The following is a 20,114-nucleotide window of genomic DNA, read 5'->3' on the forward strand; positions in this document are numbered from 1 at the left end:
TTTCCTTGGAGTTAAATTCTTGGGGACCGCACTCAAAGTTAAGAAAGAAAAAAAAAATAGTCGCTGTCTTAACGTCCTCCGTAAAACACGCATAAGAAAATTTCACGTCGTGCTCGTGGAGCCAAGGTAATAAAATGTACCAAAAAGTGTCCTGCCTGCACGTGCAAAATTACACGCCTTTCTATTTCCAAGGACCATTTTACAGCGTAGTTTTGCAGGGACCGCAACGAAATTAACAGAATAGGGTGACGGATGCGCGCGCAGAGTTATTGTTTCGCTTACTAATCATAATTATGACAAAATTCTCAAATCTGATTGGCTATCAACTGCCCTGATTTTGTGGGCACTAAAGTAAAAAAAAAAAGGTATGGACTAATCAAAGTTTAAGAACGTTCTCTGTAAAGTATTTCTGAAATCATATTGTTTTTGTTCAGAGCACTCAGTATAAAAGCACAGTCCGATCAAAAGTGACGATCAAAAGTGAAACGGTTTTCCCGCTCGACCCGCAAAATATACACTCCTGCGTTGTGTGCCACAATAAATCTCACATGTAAAATAGCATCGCGTCAAAGCAAAAAACCTCTCTCCTCTCTCCTAATATTATAAAATTTGTCCCGCCGAAGATTAAATGATTATGCATACATTCTTCGGTCTGTTTTCGGTAGCAACACCTAGGACAAAAGGCTATTGTTTTGGTGAATTGGACCCGCTACAATAGACCATTTCTTGATACGATTCTTTCTTTGCTTTGCAGATGTAACGAAGACGATTTCACTTGCGTTGCGCGTGTAATAAAGACGAAGCCAACCGACTTGGATGCAACTGAAATTCGTAGTTCTGAGAGAGAATTATTCCCAGATCAGCGTTTCGACTTTGAATAAGGAGAGTGGGCCTGTGTTCTTGTAATGAAGCTCCAGTGACTGATTGTTCGCACGAGTAACACTAGTTGATCGGTTTGTGTTTACAGCTATTTCGAGAAAGGTTGTCGGGAAGAATGCATGCGACAATCCCGAAAGGTTTTGTGGGTGGTTTTGAGTTCACTGTTTTTCAAAGAAATTTGAATCATGCACGAGAGACCATGGCCGTATGTTTGCGAGTGCTAAAGAAAAGCAACAAAAGTAGGTTCGACAGCTAAAGTGTCAAAAAAACAGTGTGTTGATTATATCCCATATTACCTTTCGGGATTTTCGCGTGCATATTTTTTTCCGACGACCTTTCTCGAAACAGCTGTATACAAGCATTTGAAGTTGTCTGCGCTTGCATGATATTTAATCGCATATCTTTACACTAAAATCCAATAGTTTTAAAAAAGCCATTGGAAGGGGGTATTTCTACCCAGGGTACAACAGTTTTTTTTCTCGCGTGCGGCGATTGAGTGGGGAGATGTTTTGGGATCGGCTACAGGTCGATTACACTTCTTCGGCCGAAGGCCGAAGCCACGAGCGGGTCACTTTAAAGACTTGACAAAAATCAAAACCCGCTCATGAAACGACTCTTGCACCCAGCAGGGCGTTCCAAGCCCTTTTTTTGAAAACGGCAACTCAAGTGGGTTAGACTCCAACACGTCTGAGTATTCACTTTAAAAAGTTTAACTATACAACAACTCAGAAGGCGCGCTTATGTATTTGTATTGCAGCTCAATTTCTGGACGTTTATCTCTAGGTTAAATGCTTCTTGTTTTTTGATCAGATGTAAGTGTTTGAATTTATTATCAGGGATTTTATTTACATTGTGGGGATTAAGTGTGATAAGCCTTTGAAAATGAAATAAAAAATCATAGCAATCCTACTTTTGACAAGACCCCACAAAAAGATCAATATATCTTTGCAATGTTTTACTCTTTCACTTCTATTAAATGGCGAGCAAAATAAAAGCAAAGAAAGAAACAGAACAAAAACAAACAAACAAACACGAACCAAAAAGAACGAAAAAGTATACAGTCCTATCAATGGTAGCACCATAGGGTTTCGTCCACACATGAAAAAGTTAGTGACCAATAATTCTGCTTTAACTTTATCACGAAGAGAATGGGTGAATGAATTGAAAACCAACTCACTGGTGTCACAAAGACTGGACACTGACTGACTGACCCCGGTGAAAACTAAAAGGGGTGTGGGGTGGGGTGGGGTAGGGTGCGCCTCTCATCGCTTTGTTGCCCTTGGGGGAGAAGGGTGGCGCAATGGTCAGGGCACTCGCCTCCCTCCAATGTGGCCCCGGGGTTAATTCAGACGCCATATGTGGGTTGAAGTTTGTTGTCGGTTCTCTCCCTTGCTCTGAGAGGTTTTTGTTTCCCTCTCGCCAAAATTGGAATATCGCTATTGTTTCGAATTTTCAAGTGCAGGATATAGCTATCATTTGGAGAAATCAGGTGCGGGATAACGCTATTGTTTAGAGATATCGAGCGCGAGATATCACTATCATTTGAAGATATCAACTGCGGGATATCGCTATTACTTGGAGATTCCAAGAGCGGGATATCGTTATTGTTTGGAGTACGTTTTTAATAACGTCGCTACTGTCACCACGAGCAACAAAACGAAAACGAAAACATAATAAACAAACAGCGCATAAAAAAGGACAGAACTCTTCAACTTGACCACATAAACAAACCCACAAAATTACTTTGGTACTGTTTATTGTACTTTGAGGCGGTTCTATCCTTCTCCTATCCAGTTGTTTTATGTGCATTAATTTTGTTTTCAATACTTCGCGAGCAGAATCTGCTTTTTTCTTCAATTTTTCACTTCGGCAATGGCAAGGTAACCTGAAAGACCTTTCTTTTTTTAATAAACACAACAGAACAATTATCTGTTTTCTTGTTTAGCGATTTCTCCTAGGGAGAAACCTCCCCCCTTTTTTTGTTTATAACAAATTACTTTTTAAAGCTTTTCAGCTGGTATCCATGGAATCAGCAGAGCCTGCATCTCTCTGAATGGAATCAAACATGGAAACCAACTCGGCGCTCGTTTTGATCTGTGCTAAGAATTCACTGAGCAAAGGGCTTTTATCTAAAACAAAAGTAGACTCCAAATCAGTTAAAAATAGCATAGCTGTCACTTTGTTTGAGCTGGCACTTAAAATGCAAAACAGAATGCGCGCTGTTCGGCAGTCTTGGCCTCTGTGTTAAGAGGAATGTGTTGTACTGTATAGCTCGGCATGTGCTAAAATCCTCGGAACATAGGAACATAGGATTACACCCTGTTCACCCTATAAAACTCCACAACCTTTCCCTCGGAACACACCCGGAACGCCCACGGAACATCCCCGGAACAACCCTTGAAAACTGGCAGTAGGCAAAAGAAAAGACAAACAGAAACCCTATCAAAAATCTGTAAAATAAATATTGAAAGTTATTTTTGTTTGGTTGATTTAACATATTACGTGTTTCTGGTTTTGTTTTGCTCAGTTTGGTTGACAAGATCTGTGCATTGCCCACAGGCAAAAAAAAAAAACAAAAAACAAAAAACAAAAAACAACCGATTCATCCAGTGTAACATTAGAGAGCTTTAGATTCCAGGACGAGAGTGACTATGTATACGAGGTTATTTCGCGTATCTAAAAAACAAGACACTGCGGAGAACTTCATTGTCCCTTTTTCCTCCCGAAAAGTCAGCACTTTTGTCTTTATTGGAGAAAGTTAAGCAAAATGATCAAACTTCTAACACTTCATAACTTGGTTCCGCTACTGAGACATTCCTACTAAAACTCAGAGTAGAATGACGACGGCTACCAGGTTTTCCCGCCAAAATGACGTAAGTGCACGGGCGTGCACTACCGTCCTAGTATTGAGAAAATCTCGTTTTCGCATTTAAATCGTTCTTGTCCTAGCGTGCGAGCAAGCTCTCCTATTTGGGCGAGCGAAGCGGGCCGCGAGGAGCCTGCGTGCCTCTCGCCCGTCTACTTTTTACGATATCCCCTAAATGGAGGGCTTGCTCGCAGGCTATCCTTGTCCTTGTAAGAACAACACATATGTCATTATGTGAGCACTTACCACTGTCGGGAATGGACAACAGAGCAGCCACAGCTCTGAGCGCAGATCTTTTGAGCTCGTCCTGTTTTTCAAATTCTTGTTTCACGGAGTTCGCCTTTACCTTCGTTTGTAATGTGGCGCGTAAAGGTTCCACAAGAATATCCACTCCTGCAGATAAAAACGAACGTTACTGTATAGTGGAACCTATATTTAGGGGACACCCTCGGGACAGCGGATCCAGCCCCTTATTTTTAGACCAAACTGAGGTCTAAAGGGCCGAAAACATTTTTTTTGAAGACCGCCCCTCTTATCTAAGGGTCTGGATGACAACCCCCCCTATCTCAAGGTCTGGATCTTGCACTGAGAACTAACCAACAAGGACAACATAAATCATCATTATCTTATCTCTACGACATTTTCTGTTGAATTCACTCAAGTGCATTTAATTGATTTAAGTAAGTTACTTCAATTTGTAAAAGTTTCTATAACGGTGATTAGAGTACACTTTGAGATATCAACCCTCTTTGTGGTGAGTCACCCTTTGACTGCTAAGGTGTCCCCTCCCCCCCTGAATGTAGGTTAAACCCAGGTTTCAGGACTCAGAAAAAGTGTCCCTTTCCCCTCAATAGAGGTGACTCTTCAATAAAGGTAATAGATTGAGCACTTTCTTCTCACCCCACACCCTTATACTCTCCTTGAGGGTACAACATAAGGTACCGTCGATCATGTTTCATCGTTATTTAAGTCAATACTTACGCTGAAGTATGGCATTAGGGCACAAGGAGGAGAGTCTAACGAGCATAAGGAAGGTCAGCATCTACAGAAAAACACAACAAAGGAAGAAACTTTATTAAGGTGGTACAATGAGGGGACCTTGGAGTACAGGGAACTGAGTACCAGCGGGGTAAACGCGGAAGGGTTAACCTAGTTTGGAGAGCGCTGACAAAGGAAGATAGCGGCTTCGCAAGCGCAAAACTGAACTCGGAATCTGACTTTACCCAGAGTAAAACGTCATACGGACGGCGCTTGCTTATGTTTAGTGCGGCAAGACTATGGAACAGACTACTAACAGAGCAGAAAGACTGCTGCTTGTTGACTTCCTTCGCAACTCGATTCAATATTTATCAAACCTGCGATCGAGTCTCTACACTTTGAGTGATTGTTTCCAAACTTGTTTGATATCTTCTTTATAATTTTTTGTTTGGATGAGGACACTCGGTAATGGCTTAAGCAGGAAATTAACCCCAAACAGCAACATCCTTGTGAAAATAAATTAGAATGACTCAAGCAATGACAAGACCAAGTGTGTTTTGAAAGGCCAATGTACGAAAGTCTAGTCTGCTACACAACCGATATTTGTGCCGTCACGCAACGCTGAGGGGAGGTGCATTACGTGACGAAAGTCTAGCCTGCGTAGCTGGTGCCGGATTTTTAGGGCGAAGGAAGAAATCTCGAGTCTTCTCGCGCGGCCTGTAAAAAAAAAAAAGACCGGCGCCTGCAAGGTAACGAAAGTCTGGATCTTGACGAGGATCGGATGATCACGAAAAAAGGCGGTGCCCTTCCAAACGGGCCCTGCCAACAGGGGGCGTAAAAAGAGTTGTCTTCGTGTAAGTGCTTCATACTGAAGACTCGGACACGGCAAAAGTCTAGTATCAGGCAATAGAGTCAGCTGATTTCCCTCACCTTGATGTCATAGTGATCTTTAAGCCCATCTTCCACATGACTCAAGAATTCGAAGATGTCTAAGCGGTCCAGGCACGTGTCCAAAAGCGTGTACATGCATTCGAATGCAGCCTGATTAAAAGAAAAGAACCGGATGTAAATTTCTTTCACTGGTGAGCGAACTTCGTACGGGTATCAACCAACCAAACAAGCCCCACCTTTCTGATGTCCAAACCGTCGTCTACAGTGTGCTTGAACGGACCCATCTCAACTTCTCGAATAAGCTCTTTCTAAAAAATAAAGGCAAGCAAAAATCGACTGATAATTAACCCTTTAAGTCCCAATAGTGACCAACATCAATTTTCTCCTGACAATATCCATACATTGTCATGAGATACGGTTATGAGAATTAACAAAATGATCACCTAAGAGAAAATGCTTTGATCTTTGAACAAATTCTCTCAACTCTTAAACAAAATGTATGGAGACCAGTTTAGAGAATTTGTTTGTGTATATTGGGACTTAAGGGTTAAACCTAAAAAGTGGCTAGCAAAAAATCGAAGGACCTTAAGTATCCACTAAATATAATAGAGAGACTAAGCATCGCGTTTAGGGCAAACGGCAAACGTGAGATTCAAGTTGAGAAATTTTCAAAGTGAGAAATGAGCAGATAAAAACAGCTTCAAAAAAATCTTATGGATAGAACTGGCGTGAATCTACGGATTTTCGTGTAGTTATAATGAACAGTAAACGACAAGTAAAGGGAGAACATTGTCACGTGGTACAAATTCACGTTTGTCGTTTGCCGTAAACGTGACGCCTTAATAATCTCTCTAATGATTAATCAAAGTTTGCTCAAAGGTTCCTTCGAGTTATCACGCGACCTTCATTTTGCATGAAAGCATTCTGCGCGTGTAGCCTTTCAGTGAAAATTCGAGAACGGGTTAAGACGTGTAAAAAACAAGAAGGCTTTTTATTCTGCGGCGGCTTAGCATGGCCGTCGTATGATTTCCATCAATGACCCAGAAGTCGTTCAAGTTACTTCGGATACCTTCAGGGGTGTCTCACGCGCCACGCACTAGTGACGTGACATTTCAACAACAACAACAACACTTAAGAAAGATGAAATTTACATCAAATAAAAATTGAAACAAAAAGGGGTGTTGGCTTCCTAAAATAATTAGAGAGTTAAGAAGTCTAGGAAGCCAAGTTACATAGAATAAATTACAATATTAAGGTCAGAATGACACACACAAAAAAACGCATCTTTACTCTCCGACCGCAAGAGAACATATTCTATATCAAATCAAACGTTGTAATGTCGATTTATTCAAGACTTTTAATTTTAATGCGAGCGACAAAAAAAAAGAACTTGAACTGTCGATTTTTCTTAGAATTTTTTAATGCGAGCATAAAAAAAAGAAAAGAAAGAAAGAACGTTGCAAACTGGGCTTGATTCTTAGAAACATTCGTTACAGTCGTTGTTTGTCACTTACCCTAATCTTGGTTTCATTGTACAACTGAGGAAGGATTTGATCCAGCAAATCTCTTATGAGACTAGGCTTGTTATGGGCCGCAGAGTTGAACGTGACGAGTGCTACACGACGGACGTTCTAAAAAGACAAAATACACAAACAAACATTAAACGCTCGTTCTAATCCTCAAAATTATATAGTACCAGGACTGTCAGTAAGATTTCAAGCTGCCGGGTAAATACAACAAGTAAGCGGGGAATCAAACTGCTACGAATTTCTTTTGGTTCTATTTTTCTTCAATTTTTCCATGAAAGTAGCAGGGGGAAATTCCCGTCCCCGCCTCCTAATGACAACCATACAGTACACAGATCAAGTTAAACCGTTTCCGCACAGGCGTCCCAAACTCAATATGCGAGCGACAGGTCGAGACTTGTAATTATTAAGGTTAAAACAGGATAACAAAACCAGCCCAAAACGCTTCAAAAGGACACAGGAAACCAAAATACAGCAAACGTAAGTTTATTATCATTCTTTGCTCCAAAATAAGCAAAGAAAAGGCGATAGTTTTTCTATTCTTTTTTTTTTACTTTTCTCATATAACCCTATAAAACGCTACGTTACGCAGTACTAGCAGTTGTATTAATTTTTAACAAGCGCTCAAATATTGAGTTTGGGAGGTCTGTGGTTCCTGCTACGGGTTCGGGACGGCGAGCATCTCTGTTCTGTAGTTTTATAAAGAGCACTCATGATTTCCGGGTGTTGTGAAAACTCACACCTCGCAAATCCCGAGTGTTTTGAAAACTTAGACCCCCCAAATTTCAGACTTCCAGGTGTCTGGAAAAATCAGACCCGGAGACACATAATTTAGCAGATTTCATAGTGACGTAACCGTTCTGGCCAGTAGCCGCGTCATTTCCCAGGGACAAGAGGCAAACTACACATATTTACGGCTACATATACAGAGAATCTACCGGCACCCTTACACGAAAACGGTGTATCCGAAGGTTTCATAAGGCCAAAGAAAACACGATTCTTGTGAGCGTTTAACGTAAAAAAAAAATTGAGGTCTTCCATTTGAGAAGCTACACTCGAAACTGCGTTCTACCTGGTATCCAGACAACTTTAAGACGATTGAAGAAACTCAAATGGGTCTCGCCCAACTTTCTACGTCTGGACATCGATTTAAACACACGTTCTCATGCAGTGTTTACTTGATCTAATCTGATCAATTTTTAGTGGCTTTAACCTTAACGTCAGTTAAACCCTCGTCCGTAAGAGAAATGAACAGTATCACCTCAATACAGAGTAATGCGCACGCGTGAGCCAGCATTATTTTGGCCCAACTTTTGCCTTTGCCATCTATTACAACAGACGACAGGAAACAGTTTCAATGTCTAAAATATAGTGTTGAATATTACAACAACACTGGACCCTTATTTTTGGAGTTCAGTTCATGTAAATACACTGTAAAGTCAACTCTCGCCTTACGCACACACACCGCTCTATAACAGACACCCTAATAATTAGGAAAGCAGCTACATCCCGGGGAAAAAAAATTGCAGACGTTTGACTGAAATAAACTCCCACTATTACGGACTCTCGCTAATGAGGACATTAACTCAAGGTCCCCACAGTGTAGCTTGACACAGCTCCTTTAACCCTTTCATTGCCAGGGTGAATGTTGGAGTCCCTTAAGGTAGTCTTAACTTTTGAGTCTGTGGACAAAATCCTATGATGTGACCATTCAAATGAAACCTCTCTGCCTGTACTTTCAAACGGCGCTATTTGTTTTCAAAATTTTACAAAACGAAATTTGGGAATTTTTGTTGAATTTTGCCCTTGAACACACTTGGCACTGAAAGGGTTAATGAGGAAGGACACGAGATCAAAATGATAAACTGACGTACCAAGTCAGGGTCCTGAACAGTTCTAAGGAAATCTCCAATGCAGCTTCTTAACTGACTGTCTATTGGCTGAGGCTGAAAGACATAAGAGATGTTATTACAAACTGAATCATTGGATAATACAATTCTAGAGCTCTGATTGGCTTAGCTCTCCAAATATATTAAGGGGGCAGTATGGTTCAAAGCATTATTTTTCGTTGATTTTTACCCTTCAAAAAATGACTCAAGTAAGTTACAGTCCTTAATTCAATAATTATTTTTGACTTTTTGGATGATCTTTCGAATGTCTTCAATGTATAAAATTTAGAGGGAAGATGTTTTAAATTAAAATATGAAGTGAATAATTAGTAGATAATAACCTGATAGTCCACCACTACAACAAAATGCCTCTGATCCCATTAGCGGGATAACTGGTATATGTGTATGCCGTTTCTACCCTAACTTCATTTCCTTCTCAAATCAACATCATTCCATCCCCCCTCAAAAAAAACAACCGTAATACCCTCCTAACTGTACGCGTCTGTTCAAAGTTTAAAATATACTGAAAATCGGTGGTTTTAACAAGTAAAGCCGGGAAGAATTCTCGATATTTTGTGTGCGTTCTTAGTAAAACAATTGTTACAGTCGTGCTTGTTGGATAATAGGCTGATTTAGCAACAGAACGGGAACGTCATTTGACGACGGGAAAGCCCGCGAAAAGGACTAAATTCGACTTCCGGTTCCCAATTTCTCGCTCTGCCATTGGTCAAGCCAGTTGTTTGATTTGCGCGCGCCGTCGTCAATTGACATTCCCGTTTTGTTGCTAAATCAGCCTAATAAGATTATTATAGCCAACGCGCACTAGTGGAATAATTGTCAACTGGCGACCTTTAGATTCGAGGACGAGAATAACGACTACCGTACGAGATTTTCTCACTAGAAAATGGTTAACAAGTTAAATTTTTTAATGGGGGAGGGGGTGGTGGGGCGGTTTGGTTGTCACTGTATGCATTTCCTTACATGATCGGAAATCGTGAATTTAACGGCTGTCACCACTGTACTCCTTGCAAACGCAGAGTCTGAATTAAGATAATCCTACAAAAGAAAATAGAAAGTAAGCACAAAAGAGTCCTGATTCACTGCCGAAGATCTAAACTATCGGCTGCTAAGGCCTCTTCTAGCAATAATACAGTCGAACTCCCACTAACGGCCAACTCTCTACAACGGCCACTTTTTTTGTCCCGGCGGACACTGCAAATATTGACTCTTGTTTAACCCTCTCTACAGTGAAAAATTGTTGTTGCTCGAAATATCTGCAAGTCGTAACTGTTCATCAGTAGGATGCCTAAAATGTGCGCAATCCCACAATTGGTTTCTGCTCCAATTGTAGAACATTTTAGGGGGAGCCACCCACAATGTGAACACATTTACTGACAAGGTGTAAATTAGTAGGAAAACAACACAAAGAAAACGTAAGGCGTCAACGAATTAAATGCGCACGTCAATTAAATAAGTAAACAAAACGCGCGGACATTACGATTACGCGCGCACACAACCTACACTTACTGAATGTCACACGTTCACGTCCGTACCTTTAATTGTGGAAGAAGTCGAACTGGGTCAACCAGCGTAAGTTTACCAAGACATTCAGACACAACATTCCTCGTTCCTTCTTCCGTGCTCTCGCAGTGGCTGAACAACAACGTCCTAGACAAACACAAAGTATAGTCGGATCATTACACGTTCCTGGGAAACTGCCCACCTACCCCTCCCCTAGGCCAACATTAACACTTACTTCTCACTTAGGGCACAATGTTGGCTTAGGGGAGGGGTAGGCGGGCAGTCAACGCTCTCTTCACGGATGCCTGGCTAAAACGGACACCTAGAGTTGGTACCTGCTTTCTTTACTCATTTTAGTTGACTCTCTGTAGGACGGACATCTCATTAAAGAAGGACACATAGTGCCGGTCACAAAGATGTCCATCTTAGAGGGAGTTGACTATATAGCAACTTATTCACAACACTTCTTGTAGGACACTCCTATTAATATTTCTTGTCATTTCTTCTTTCGTGACCCTACCCCCATCGTTATTAGTGAGCTTATGAAACAGGACGGCAGAACTCCCGTGAGTGACAAACGTGAGAGGGCTATTATTTGCGTGTTTTGTCGTGATCATCACTTAACGTTACGTTTTCTGGTCTTATGACAAAGACACCTGTTTCAAGAAAGGTGAAGTTTGGCGGAAAGGTTTGTTCAAACAAAATTACTGTCACGCTTGTCACACAAGGTCTACCGCCTTCTTTCCTTTACCATCCTGTTGCGTAAGTTCACTGTTGTTGAAACTCACCATATGGAGCCAATAAACGGCCTAAGCGCTTCCACACCGGTTGAACTGCCCGCCTCGCATGATATAACCTGCAGGAACAAACGACTCCATTAAGGTTGATTTCCACTGACGCGTTTTTGGCTACGCACGTTAACGCACGTAAAATTTAATCACGTTAAAAAATGGAGGCAAGATATAAAGTGTTGAGATTAAACGTGAAGTTGAGCGAGGTTCTTCTGTTACGCTTACGTGCGACCTTTCATACATTGCCTCTATTTTATTTGCGAACGTAAATCTTACGCACGTACGCACGTAAAAATTACGCGACACTGGAAATCAACCCTTAGAGAAGATCAACTACATATTGCGGAAGTAATAGCACACTCAGTGGGGAGACACAGTGCAAAGCTGATTTTTTACTTGTCCGCTTATTAATTGAATCAACCATCTCTTCGAACAGCCAAAATAATTGAACCCAAATCGAAGGTGAACTCCTTGCAAAATATCTAAAAGGGCTCCATCCTAGTCTCCCTTGCAAAGTTTCCAAAAAAGGGCTGCGAGGGAGACTTGGCTCCACCCATGATCGAAATCTTTATTACAATGCAACCTCTATGAAGCGGACTCCCAATTAAGCGGACACCCTCTATTAAGCGGACATTAGGCTGGGTCCCGGAATTAATGTCTTATATTTCCCTTTATAACGAACCCTTGTTCAGCGGACACCTCTATAAAGCGGACGTGGACGCTAAAATAAGATGTATTTGGCTAATTTCTATTGTTAAAAACCTATGTTAAGCGGACACCGGACTGAATTGACAACAGTAGTATCGGATTACTATGGGGCGCCAAATGTATTTTTATTATTTAGAGTGGTTACTTGTATATAACCAAAACAATGTTGGTCATTTACAAATAACCACATTACAGTTTTATTATTTTTAAATAACCAAAATATAAAATTGGTTATTTACAAATAACCAAAAGTGAAATTTGGTTATTTAGCAAATAACCGAAAATTAAAAAGTGGTTATTTCTAAATAACCAAATGCGAGATTGGTTATTTATTAAATAACCAAAATGCGTAATTGGTTATTTATCAAATAACCAAAATGCGAAATTGGTTATTTATTAAATAACCAAAATGCGAGATTGGTTATTTATCAAATAACCAAAATGCGAAATTGGTTATTTATTAAATAACCAAAATACAGGCAGAATGGAAAATTGGTTATTTATAAACAAACTGGACAGTTGGTTATTTAGTAAATAAAACATGGACGATTAAAAATCCCAGACTGTGCAAAAAAAGGTTATTTAATACAGAAATGGTTATTTACCTAATTTGGCCTCAGCAAGTTGCCACGTGGCCCATTTTCCCGCTCAGTTCCCATAACGACTTGCAGACTTCTATTTCCAACATGGCTTCTTCCAAACACATAGTGCGGTTAAATGCAGAAATGGCTCCGAGCTGCTTTGAAGATAGCTACTGACCCATCTAAATCTGATATATGCCACTACAGAATGTTCACAGTCCTTATCTTTCCGTGAGATCGTCGAGATCGAGCACTTTGCGTTACGGGCTGCCATCTTGGATGAGTGTCAAAACTACTCAGGGGGCAGGGGGCGGTGTGGGTGGAGACGAGAAAAATAGTCCCTGAGTAGTTTTGACGCTCATCCAAGATGGCTGCCCGTAGTGCAAAGCCTATTGCGACAGGATTCTCTAATCATCCTGACATTGTGGAATTCTGTAGGTACTTTTGATCATTGGTCAAGCCAATCTTTGCCCAAAGAGATCTCAGGAGCAGGAAAGTAGCATTTTCCTGCGTATCAATTTACTGAAAATATCCCGAGGAAAACGCTGGAATAGGATTTCCGAGACCCTAAATATAAAAATTTTCCGGGGGAGCATGCCCCCAGATCCCACTAAGTTGGGTCGCCCTCAGCGCTACAGCTTTCCTCCCTACTTGCGTGCGAAAGGTTTATTAAAGAATACATCATTATGGGAGCTCTAAAGTGGAACGGATTATTATAGAAATTATGATAACTCGAAAGAACAGACGGGAGCCAATCTCAATTCTCCAGTCAGCAAATGATATTACCAATAAAATTGTAAAAGAACTCGAAGAGAGAGACACTTTATTTCGTATTTCATTCAGTTTTTAGCAAGTACAGAATTGAATCAAGGGATCAAAAGATTTTCACGGGATCAGGTATCAAAATTTTATGGCCAAAATGTGAGATCAGTCGGGAAAATATATACCTCGTTAAGACCCTCTTGTATAACAAAACAGTATAAAATAGGATACGTTTCACGGAAATACAAAATTTTTTTTTAATATGTGTAATGTCTGAAGATTAAAGGACAAGGGAACAAATGAGTCAGAAATGAATAATGTGACGGCACGACAATTCGTTCGATAATCTCTGGACTATCATGAAAACGGAAGTAGATGACGGTAAATGAAGACTAATGGTGCTAGATGTAGCCGTATGAAGGTAAAAGAAGGCTAATGAATGTAGGTGACTGTGGATAAAGGCTAACGGAGATAGATGAAGGTGAATGAAGACTAATGGAGGAAGATGACGGTAGATGAAGGTGAGAGAAGGCAAAGGTAAATGAAGGCCTATGTAGGTAGATGAATATTAATGACGAAAGATGAGTGTGAATGAATGTAAATGAATTAGAATGAAGGTGAATTAAAATAAATGAAGGTGAATGAAGATTTATGAAAGCGAATGAAGGTGTACGGAGGAAAATGAAAGTAAATGAAGGAAAATGAGGGTGGAAGAAGGTAAATGAAAGAGAAAAGAGGAAAGTGAAGGAAGTGGAAGAAGCCATGTTGGAAATAGAAGTCTGCAAGTCGTTATGGAAAATGAGCGGGAAAATGGGCCACGTGGCCACCTGCTAAGACCAAATTAGGTAAATAACCATTTCTGTATTAAATAACCTGTTTTACACGTTTTTGGATTTTTAATCGTCCATGTTTGTTTATTTACTAAAAAACAAATTATCCAGTTTGTTTATAAATAACCAATTTTCCATTTGCCTGCATTTTGGTTATATAATAAATAACCAATTTCGCATTTTGGTTATTTAATAAATAACCAATTTCGCATTTACGCATTTTGGTTATTTAATAAATAACTAATCTCACAGTTTGGTTATTTAATAAATAACCATTTTTTAATTTTTGGTTATTTGCTAAATAACCAAATTTCACTTTTGGTTATTTGTAAATAACCAATTTTATATTTTGGTTATTTAGAAATAATAAAACTGTAATGTGGTTATTTGTAAATAACCAACATTGTTTTGGTTATATACAAATAACCACTCTAAATAATAAAAATACATTTGGCGCCCCATAGGATTACGTCCTTGAAATACGGACTGAAGTCGGTTAATGTTTTTGCATTTACAAACAAATTAAAGTTGGTAGTGAAAGGTAATGAACTTGAACTCTGGATATCGACTGGATAGCTTCTCTAACAACATGCAACTTTATCACAGTACAGGGTAACCGTTGAATGTTGATCGTTAAAAAACATTGCCCAATTTTTACAACCTCTATTAAGCGGACACTTGGGAAGGTCCCGAATGTGTCCGCTTAATAGAGGTTTCACTGTATTTGTTTGGAGAGTTTGCGTGCATTCTAAAACATCGCCAAACATAATCTACGGGTCGATTTTGACCAAAATAGAAGGAATTTCAAATTTTGACCAAAAGGCCAAAGTTAGGGTGGGCTGGAAGCTCTAAGAACGGCTCACAGGATTGGTTTAGAAAACAACAGATAGCCCTAACGCAAACAAAACTAACAATGAACCCCAACTCTGAAACAACAGAGCTTTGGGCCAACATGAACCTATCAAATTAGAGGTTGTAAAGAGGTTCTGGCCAACAGCAAAGTTAACCCCTTTAGAAATATCCACAGTGGCTACCACCCTGAACAATGAAATACTTAAGAAGTACAAACCTCCTTGAGGGAATGAAGGAGTAGATATTGTCTTTTGGGATTTGCCTGAATTTCTTTGAGCAAGAACGGTAAATACAAGTTCAAATTACCAGCGGCAATTTTACCTGTAAGGAAGAAAAGAAACTTCTGTTAAGGTAACACAGCACAGGCCTACCAATAAAATTCAAACCTTGTGATGCGCAATCCACTGGCGTTGCTAACATTTTTTTTAAACTTTAAAAGGTGGGAAACACTGGTGTCCCATTTGGCAGGGGTATGATTGTCGCTGGGGTATAATGCAAGAATATATCCCAGGGATATGCAGGGAAATGTGCCTGGGATAAGAAGCAGGCCTGTATATATCGCACACATATGCAGCAAAGATATCTCCCAGGGATATGTTTTAGTGTCTTTGGGTGGGGTCCCATTTGGCAGCAATATGGTTGTCCCAAGGGTATAATGCAGGAAAATGTCCCAGGGATATGTAGGGAAATGTGCCTGCGATAAGAAGCAGATATATATCGCACAGACATGTGGGAAAGACATGTCCTAGGGATATGGTCAAGTCTCATTGTGTGGGGTCCCATTTGGCAGGGATATGATTGTCCCAGGGGTATAATGCAAGGATATATCCCAGGGATATGCGGGGAAATGTGCCAGGGACAAGAAGCAGGTATATGTCGCACAGGTATGCTGCAAAGATATGTCCTAGGGATATTGTCAAGTCTCAAAGTGTGCACTGCCAAACGCTGGGCTAAAAAAAACAGTGAAATACTAAACCAACCTAATGCGAAGGACGCCGCTGATTTGATTTCTTCAGACGGAGATGAGAAACACTCCAGAATGGCGACAGCCAGGTCCTTATGACTACTTAGGTCGCTGCAAAACACAGAGTTGAGTTTAAATCTTAGTTTTCAATACTTAAATGTTGACTAACAAACTTATGCTTCAGTCATTGATTTTGTTTATTCGTTTGCCTGCTTTTTGCCTTCCAGATCCTTGCTTGCTGGTTTAACTTAATAATGTTTTCCTCCTTTCCCTTTTTGCTGCGACTATTTTTTAATCAAAAATAATTTTACTTCTACTCTACATACTCCATCACTGATATAATTTGGTTTTCTTCTCTCTTCTTTTCTGCTGCAATTTTTCTGAATGTGGCAGTGTCCAACTAAAAAGCTCTTGCTACTTTGGACACCGCACACAAATGTACATTATCTCTTCTTAGCCTAACGATTATTCGTTGCCTATTGTTTTCTTCTTCTATCCGTATTTAACTTGTGTAAATAGAGAGCTGTAGATTAGAAGAAGAGGACGAGTACGAGGAGAACATTTTCCCTCCAAAGTGGCGCTGGTTCACTCGTGCGCACTACTTTGTATTGCCAAAATCTCGTTCTCGTCTTAGAATCTAAAGCTCTCTAATGCCCTATATAGTCAGTGTAAAATAAGGAATTGAATTGAACTGAATCAATAACAGGAGGGGGGGGGGGGGGGGGGGACCAATCGAAGCATTGATACATACATGTGTCTTCCTATTTCGCCCAGAGAAAGAAGTGAAAACAGCCTCACAGGATCAGAAACTTTGGCGCTCTGCAAATCAAAATAATTGAAACGACGGTCGGTGTCAGTTGATGGCGGATAGAATTTGTGTGTGACGCGAGAAAACTTTACAGAGTCACAGGACAACACTTTCTCTTTAGTTCGTAACCTCTAAGACTTTCTAAAAGTCCTTTTTTTCCTGGTTGGTTATACCATTTTAAAGGAATTTCACACCAGTTTGGCGCGAAATTCACCGGTCGAAAATTCTACCAGTGACGTCATGACAGTTGACCCATAGGACAGTGAGTGATATTTCACGCCGAGCCCGACATAGCATATGTCAATCATTTTTTCCCGCGTGAAATTTATAATACAAGTCGGCCTCGGGACTTCGTCGCTCGGTCGGTCGTTGCGCGACCTCATGCATTAAAGCTCGCTTCGTTCACGTTTAAGAACTTGTGAGAGGTCGACTTGTAGCAAGTCTAGTAACCTCTCTTGTGTTTTATTAAGTAAATGTTGCGGACCAAGGGAGATCAAATATACAGCGTTACATTGTGTATCCTTGGAGCCACGACCAAGTGCTCTCTTATTCTTGTACAAAATACGTGGCAAAGAATGGAGAATACAACACCAGAGAATTAAATCTTCAGATCTATTTGTTCAAGCAGGATTAAGATAACTAAGGATTAGAGAAAAATTGAATTCAAATCTGACCGCTTACGACAGAAATTCAAGAACTTACAAAAAACAACATTCCCCAAATGGAGGGCTTGCTCGTCAGATAATTTCACTATTTTTAAACTCAGTTATTGTTGTCTGAACTTAGATAACAGAATGTACAAGAGTCTTATTAAGAAAGATGAAAAGCACTGTGATACCATTACATGTACTTCAAAAAATACATAGAATAATAAATTCGGAAAATACATTAATAGTACCTGGATATCTTTAACAAACTGATTCACGACAGATTGTCGATCTGCTGGACACGACATAGCTAACGCAGCCACACACTTCGCAATGGAATGATACGCCTGAAAAAAAAAAAATGTTATCTAAACAAAAAAAGGCGACTTGTGCCCTTCGTGCCAATGCAGAATAAAAATGACTGGGGCTTTATTTTCTTTACATGACTTTCTTGTGAACTGTGAATGCCGGATTTTGTACGCTTACAAGTAAAGTAAGTCGTGTTTATTTGGGATCTACCGTTTTCGGTTGGTCTGGTTGGTTACTCATCTTTAGGTCATTTTGTTTTATGGTGAAAATAAGAAGTTTAGTTGGTAAGCCACTGAACGAAAAACGCACGAAAAATGTTACTAGCTAATATAAAGCATTTTTCCTTTTGACAATGGTGTCCAAGAAAGATTATAAGCTTTAAATGTAACTGACATTGGCGAAATTAATTTAAAAGTGTTTGTTATAGAGCGTTTTCATATGACGTCAAGGCGGCCATATTGGCGTTCCAAACCAATGAAACGGCGCCTACGTTGATGTCCCAAAACTGTTATGTGGGAATTGAACTCTTTCTATTGTTTTAATAAAAGTGCGTAGATGCTAGCCACCTGAGTGGAGACGTTTCATACGCACGGACTTGGAAGAGGAAGAAAACAGTCTACAAGTTCACTAACCTGCTTATGAATAACCACCTGCTGGTTTCCATGAGTTGATGAATAAATGGGCGACACTAGCATCTAAAAAAGTAAAGTAAAGTAAAAAGTAAGAGCCTAGGAGCACTTTAATAACTGCTCTACACGTGTCTGTGCGTTCCCCAACCAAGTGAATTTGGAGCGGTTGGTTTGTCAGTTGGAGATAACGGCGTACTGGACAAAGCCACCTATTCAAGGAAGGTCGAGACCAAACAACAACTGTTTAACTCATCTTCAGAATCGCGCTCAAAGACAAACTTCTATCAAAAACGCATAACCTCCGACGCAGACGGTCTTAGGGCATTGTCAAGTGTTGCTTTCCAACCTTCATGGAGAAAGAACACGTGACGAAGCCGTAAGAACGTCTACGCTCTCAGGGTTGCCACTCATCAGAAACTAAAAAATTCCCTCACTTTTCACTGACCTCTATACAATTTTCACTGACCTTGCATTAGGTGACTCATAATAAAATAATAATAATTAAAAAACTATCCATGTTTACATTTGCTTCGGCTTTTTTGGTAGACCGTCAATATTCCTGTCTTTACTCTCGAACTCTTTACACTTTTTACGGGATTTTGTGCGCAATGAAAATAGTATTCCCTGACTTTTCACTGACTTTGACAATATCAAAGATTTTCCCTGACTTTTTACCAATTTCCCTGACCTTGAAAAAATGTTCTTTCCCTGATTTTTCCCTGACCGCGGCAACCCTGGTGTTATAAAAATACAGCTGGTGAAAGCGAGAAGCGCAGGGAGGAACACCAAGGCATAGGGCAGTATTTGTTGTTGAACATTCAGAATTGTTCTTGACAGTTCGCGGTTAATAGCTGACAGACCGAAAATAAACTTATTTATTTGACTGAGCTTTCATACCTGGAAGAGATCCTTGAATGCCATTCCCTTCATTCCTGACAGGACCAACTCAGTGAGTAGTGTCAGGGTCGCACTTAACGCTCCGCCTAGAAAACGTTTACAAACAAAAATTCTACATTTAAGTGCTCGTTTTACTTAAAGGGGATGTGTCACGGCAGTCCAGTTCATTTTGTTTAATTTTGCCAATTACTCGCCCTCAATCGCTATGGAACTTAAAGTAAGCAAAGAAATTACATGTAAATGACAAAGTCAGAGATTCGAGACAAACAAATATGTCTCCTGAGAATTATTTTTGAAGTTGCAAACAGCAGAGATAAACTTTGAAAAACTGTTAGGCTGAACAGTTTTCGAAAACACTAATTTCAATCCGTTTCAGTCTTCTTCAGTCTTGCCCATCCGTGGCATCTGTTGTATCTGTTAGGTTATTTTAACCTTCCTTTAATGTTTTAAGCGGTTATTTCTATGTTTCTCTTGGATTTAACGGGCATTTTGTAATACCTAATTTGGCTGAATTTCGTGACACAGCTCCTTTAAAACGTCGTATATTCAGGAGCCGCGGGTTGTAGAAGTGCTCTTACTGTACAAGGGGCCTTTAAGGCCTCGAAAAGTTATATGGAGAAAACCTGTCCCGAGAAGAAGGGAAACCTTCCTAGCTGAGTCCACTTCAGGAAGCGTATATGAAGTTTGTCTGATTATCTCGGCGCCTTGACCAGATTGACCTGGCTGAGCGAGCCAAAGTGTTTATATGGAGAAAAGGTGGGGCCGGAAAAGTTGGTCCAGCCAGGA

The 20,114-nt window shown here is 40.1% G+C and overlaps 2 protein-coding genes across 3 annotated transcripts in view; one reads left to right on the forward strand and one right to left on the reverse strand.

Annotated features, from left to right (window-relative positions):
- The window catches only part of LOC140945739 (granulin-like), a 32,225-nt gene extending 30,344 nt beyond the window's left edge, over positions 1 to 1,881 (forward strand). Inside the window, exon 7 of one of the 2 annotated variants that reach the window (XM_073394787.1) lies at positions 755 to 1,881. In XM_073394787.1, coding sequence (XP_073250888.1) covers positions 755 to 881 — 127 coding nt within the window. In that variant the 3' untranslated portion in view covers positions 882 to 1,881. The remainder of the gene's footprint in view (positions 1 to 754) is intronic. The other variant, XM_073394791.1, reaches the window with a different exon arrangement.
- A 737-nt stretch (positions 1,882 to 2,618) lies between these two features.
- LOC140945745 (cullin-associated NEDD8-dissociated protein 1-like) overlaps positions 2,619 to 20,114 on the reverse strand; it is a 52,901-nt gene continuing 35,405 nt past the window's right edge. The window contains exons 26-41 of the mRNA XM_073394797.1: positions 19,329 to 19,414; positions 18,435 to 18,497; positions 17,745 to 17,840; positions 16,790 to 16,857; positions 16,055 to 16,149; positions 15,292 to 15,395; positions 11,339 to 11,406; positions 10,583 to 10,697; positions 10,011 to 10,085; positions 9,015 to 9,086; positions 7,129 to 7,245; positions 5,851 to 5,922; positions 5,654 to 5,764; positions 4,727 to 4,787; positions 3,992 to 4,138; positions 2,619 to 3,008 (exon numbers count right to left, since the gene is read on the reverse strand). Of these exons, the coding sequence (XP_073250898.1) occupies positions 2,890 to 3,008; positions 3,992 to 4,138; positions 4,727 to 4,787; positions 5,654 to 5,764; positions 5,851 to 5,922; positions 7,129 to 7,245; positions 9,015 to 9,086; positions 10,011 to 10,085; positions 10,583 to 10,697; positions 11,339 to 11,406; positions 15,292 to 15,395; positions 16,055 to 16,149; positions 16,790 to 16,857; positions 17,745 to 17,840; positions 18,435 to 18,497; positions 19,329 to 19,414 (1,469 nt within the window). The 3' untranslated portion in view covers positions 2,619 to 2,889. The remainder of the gene's footprint in view (positions 3,009 to 3,991; positions 4,139 to 4,726; positions 4,788 to 5,653; positions 5,765 to 5,850; positions 5,923 to 7,128; positions 7,246 to 9,014; positions 9,087 to 10,010; positions 10,086 to 10,582; positions 10,698 to 11,338; positions 11,407 to 15,291; positions 15,396 to 16,054; positions 16,150 to 16,789; positions 16,858 to 17,744; positions 17,841 to 18,434; positions 18,498 to 19,328; positions 19,415 to 20,114) is intronic.

The sequence above is a fragment of the Porites lutea genome, chromosome 8 (assembly GCF_958299795.1).
Source record: "Porites lutea chromosome 8, jaPorLute2.1, whole genome shotgun sequence".
NCBI classification, from domain to species: domain Eukaryota; kingdom Metazoa; phylum Cnidaria; class Anthozoa; order Scleractinia; family Poritidae; genus Porites; species Porites lutea.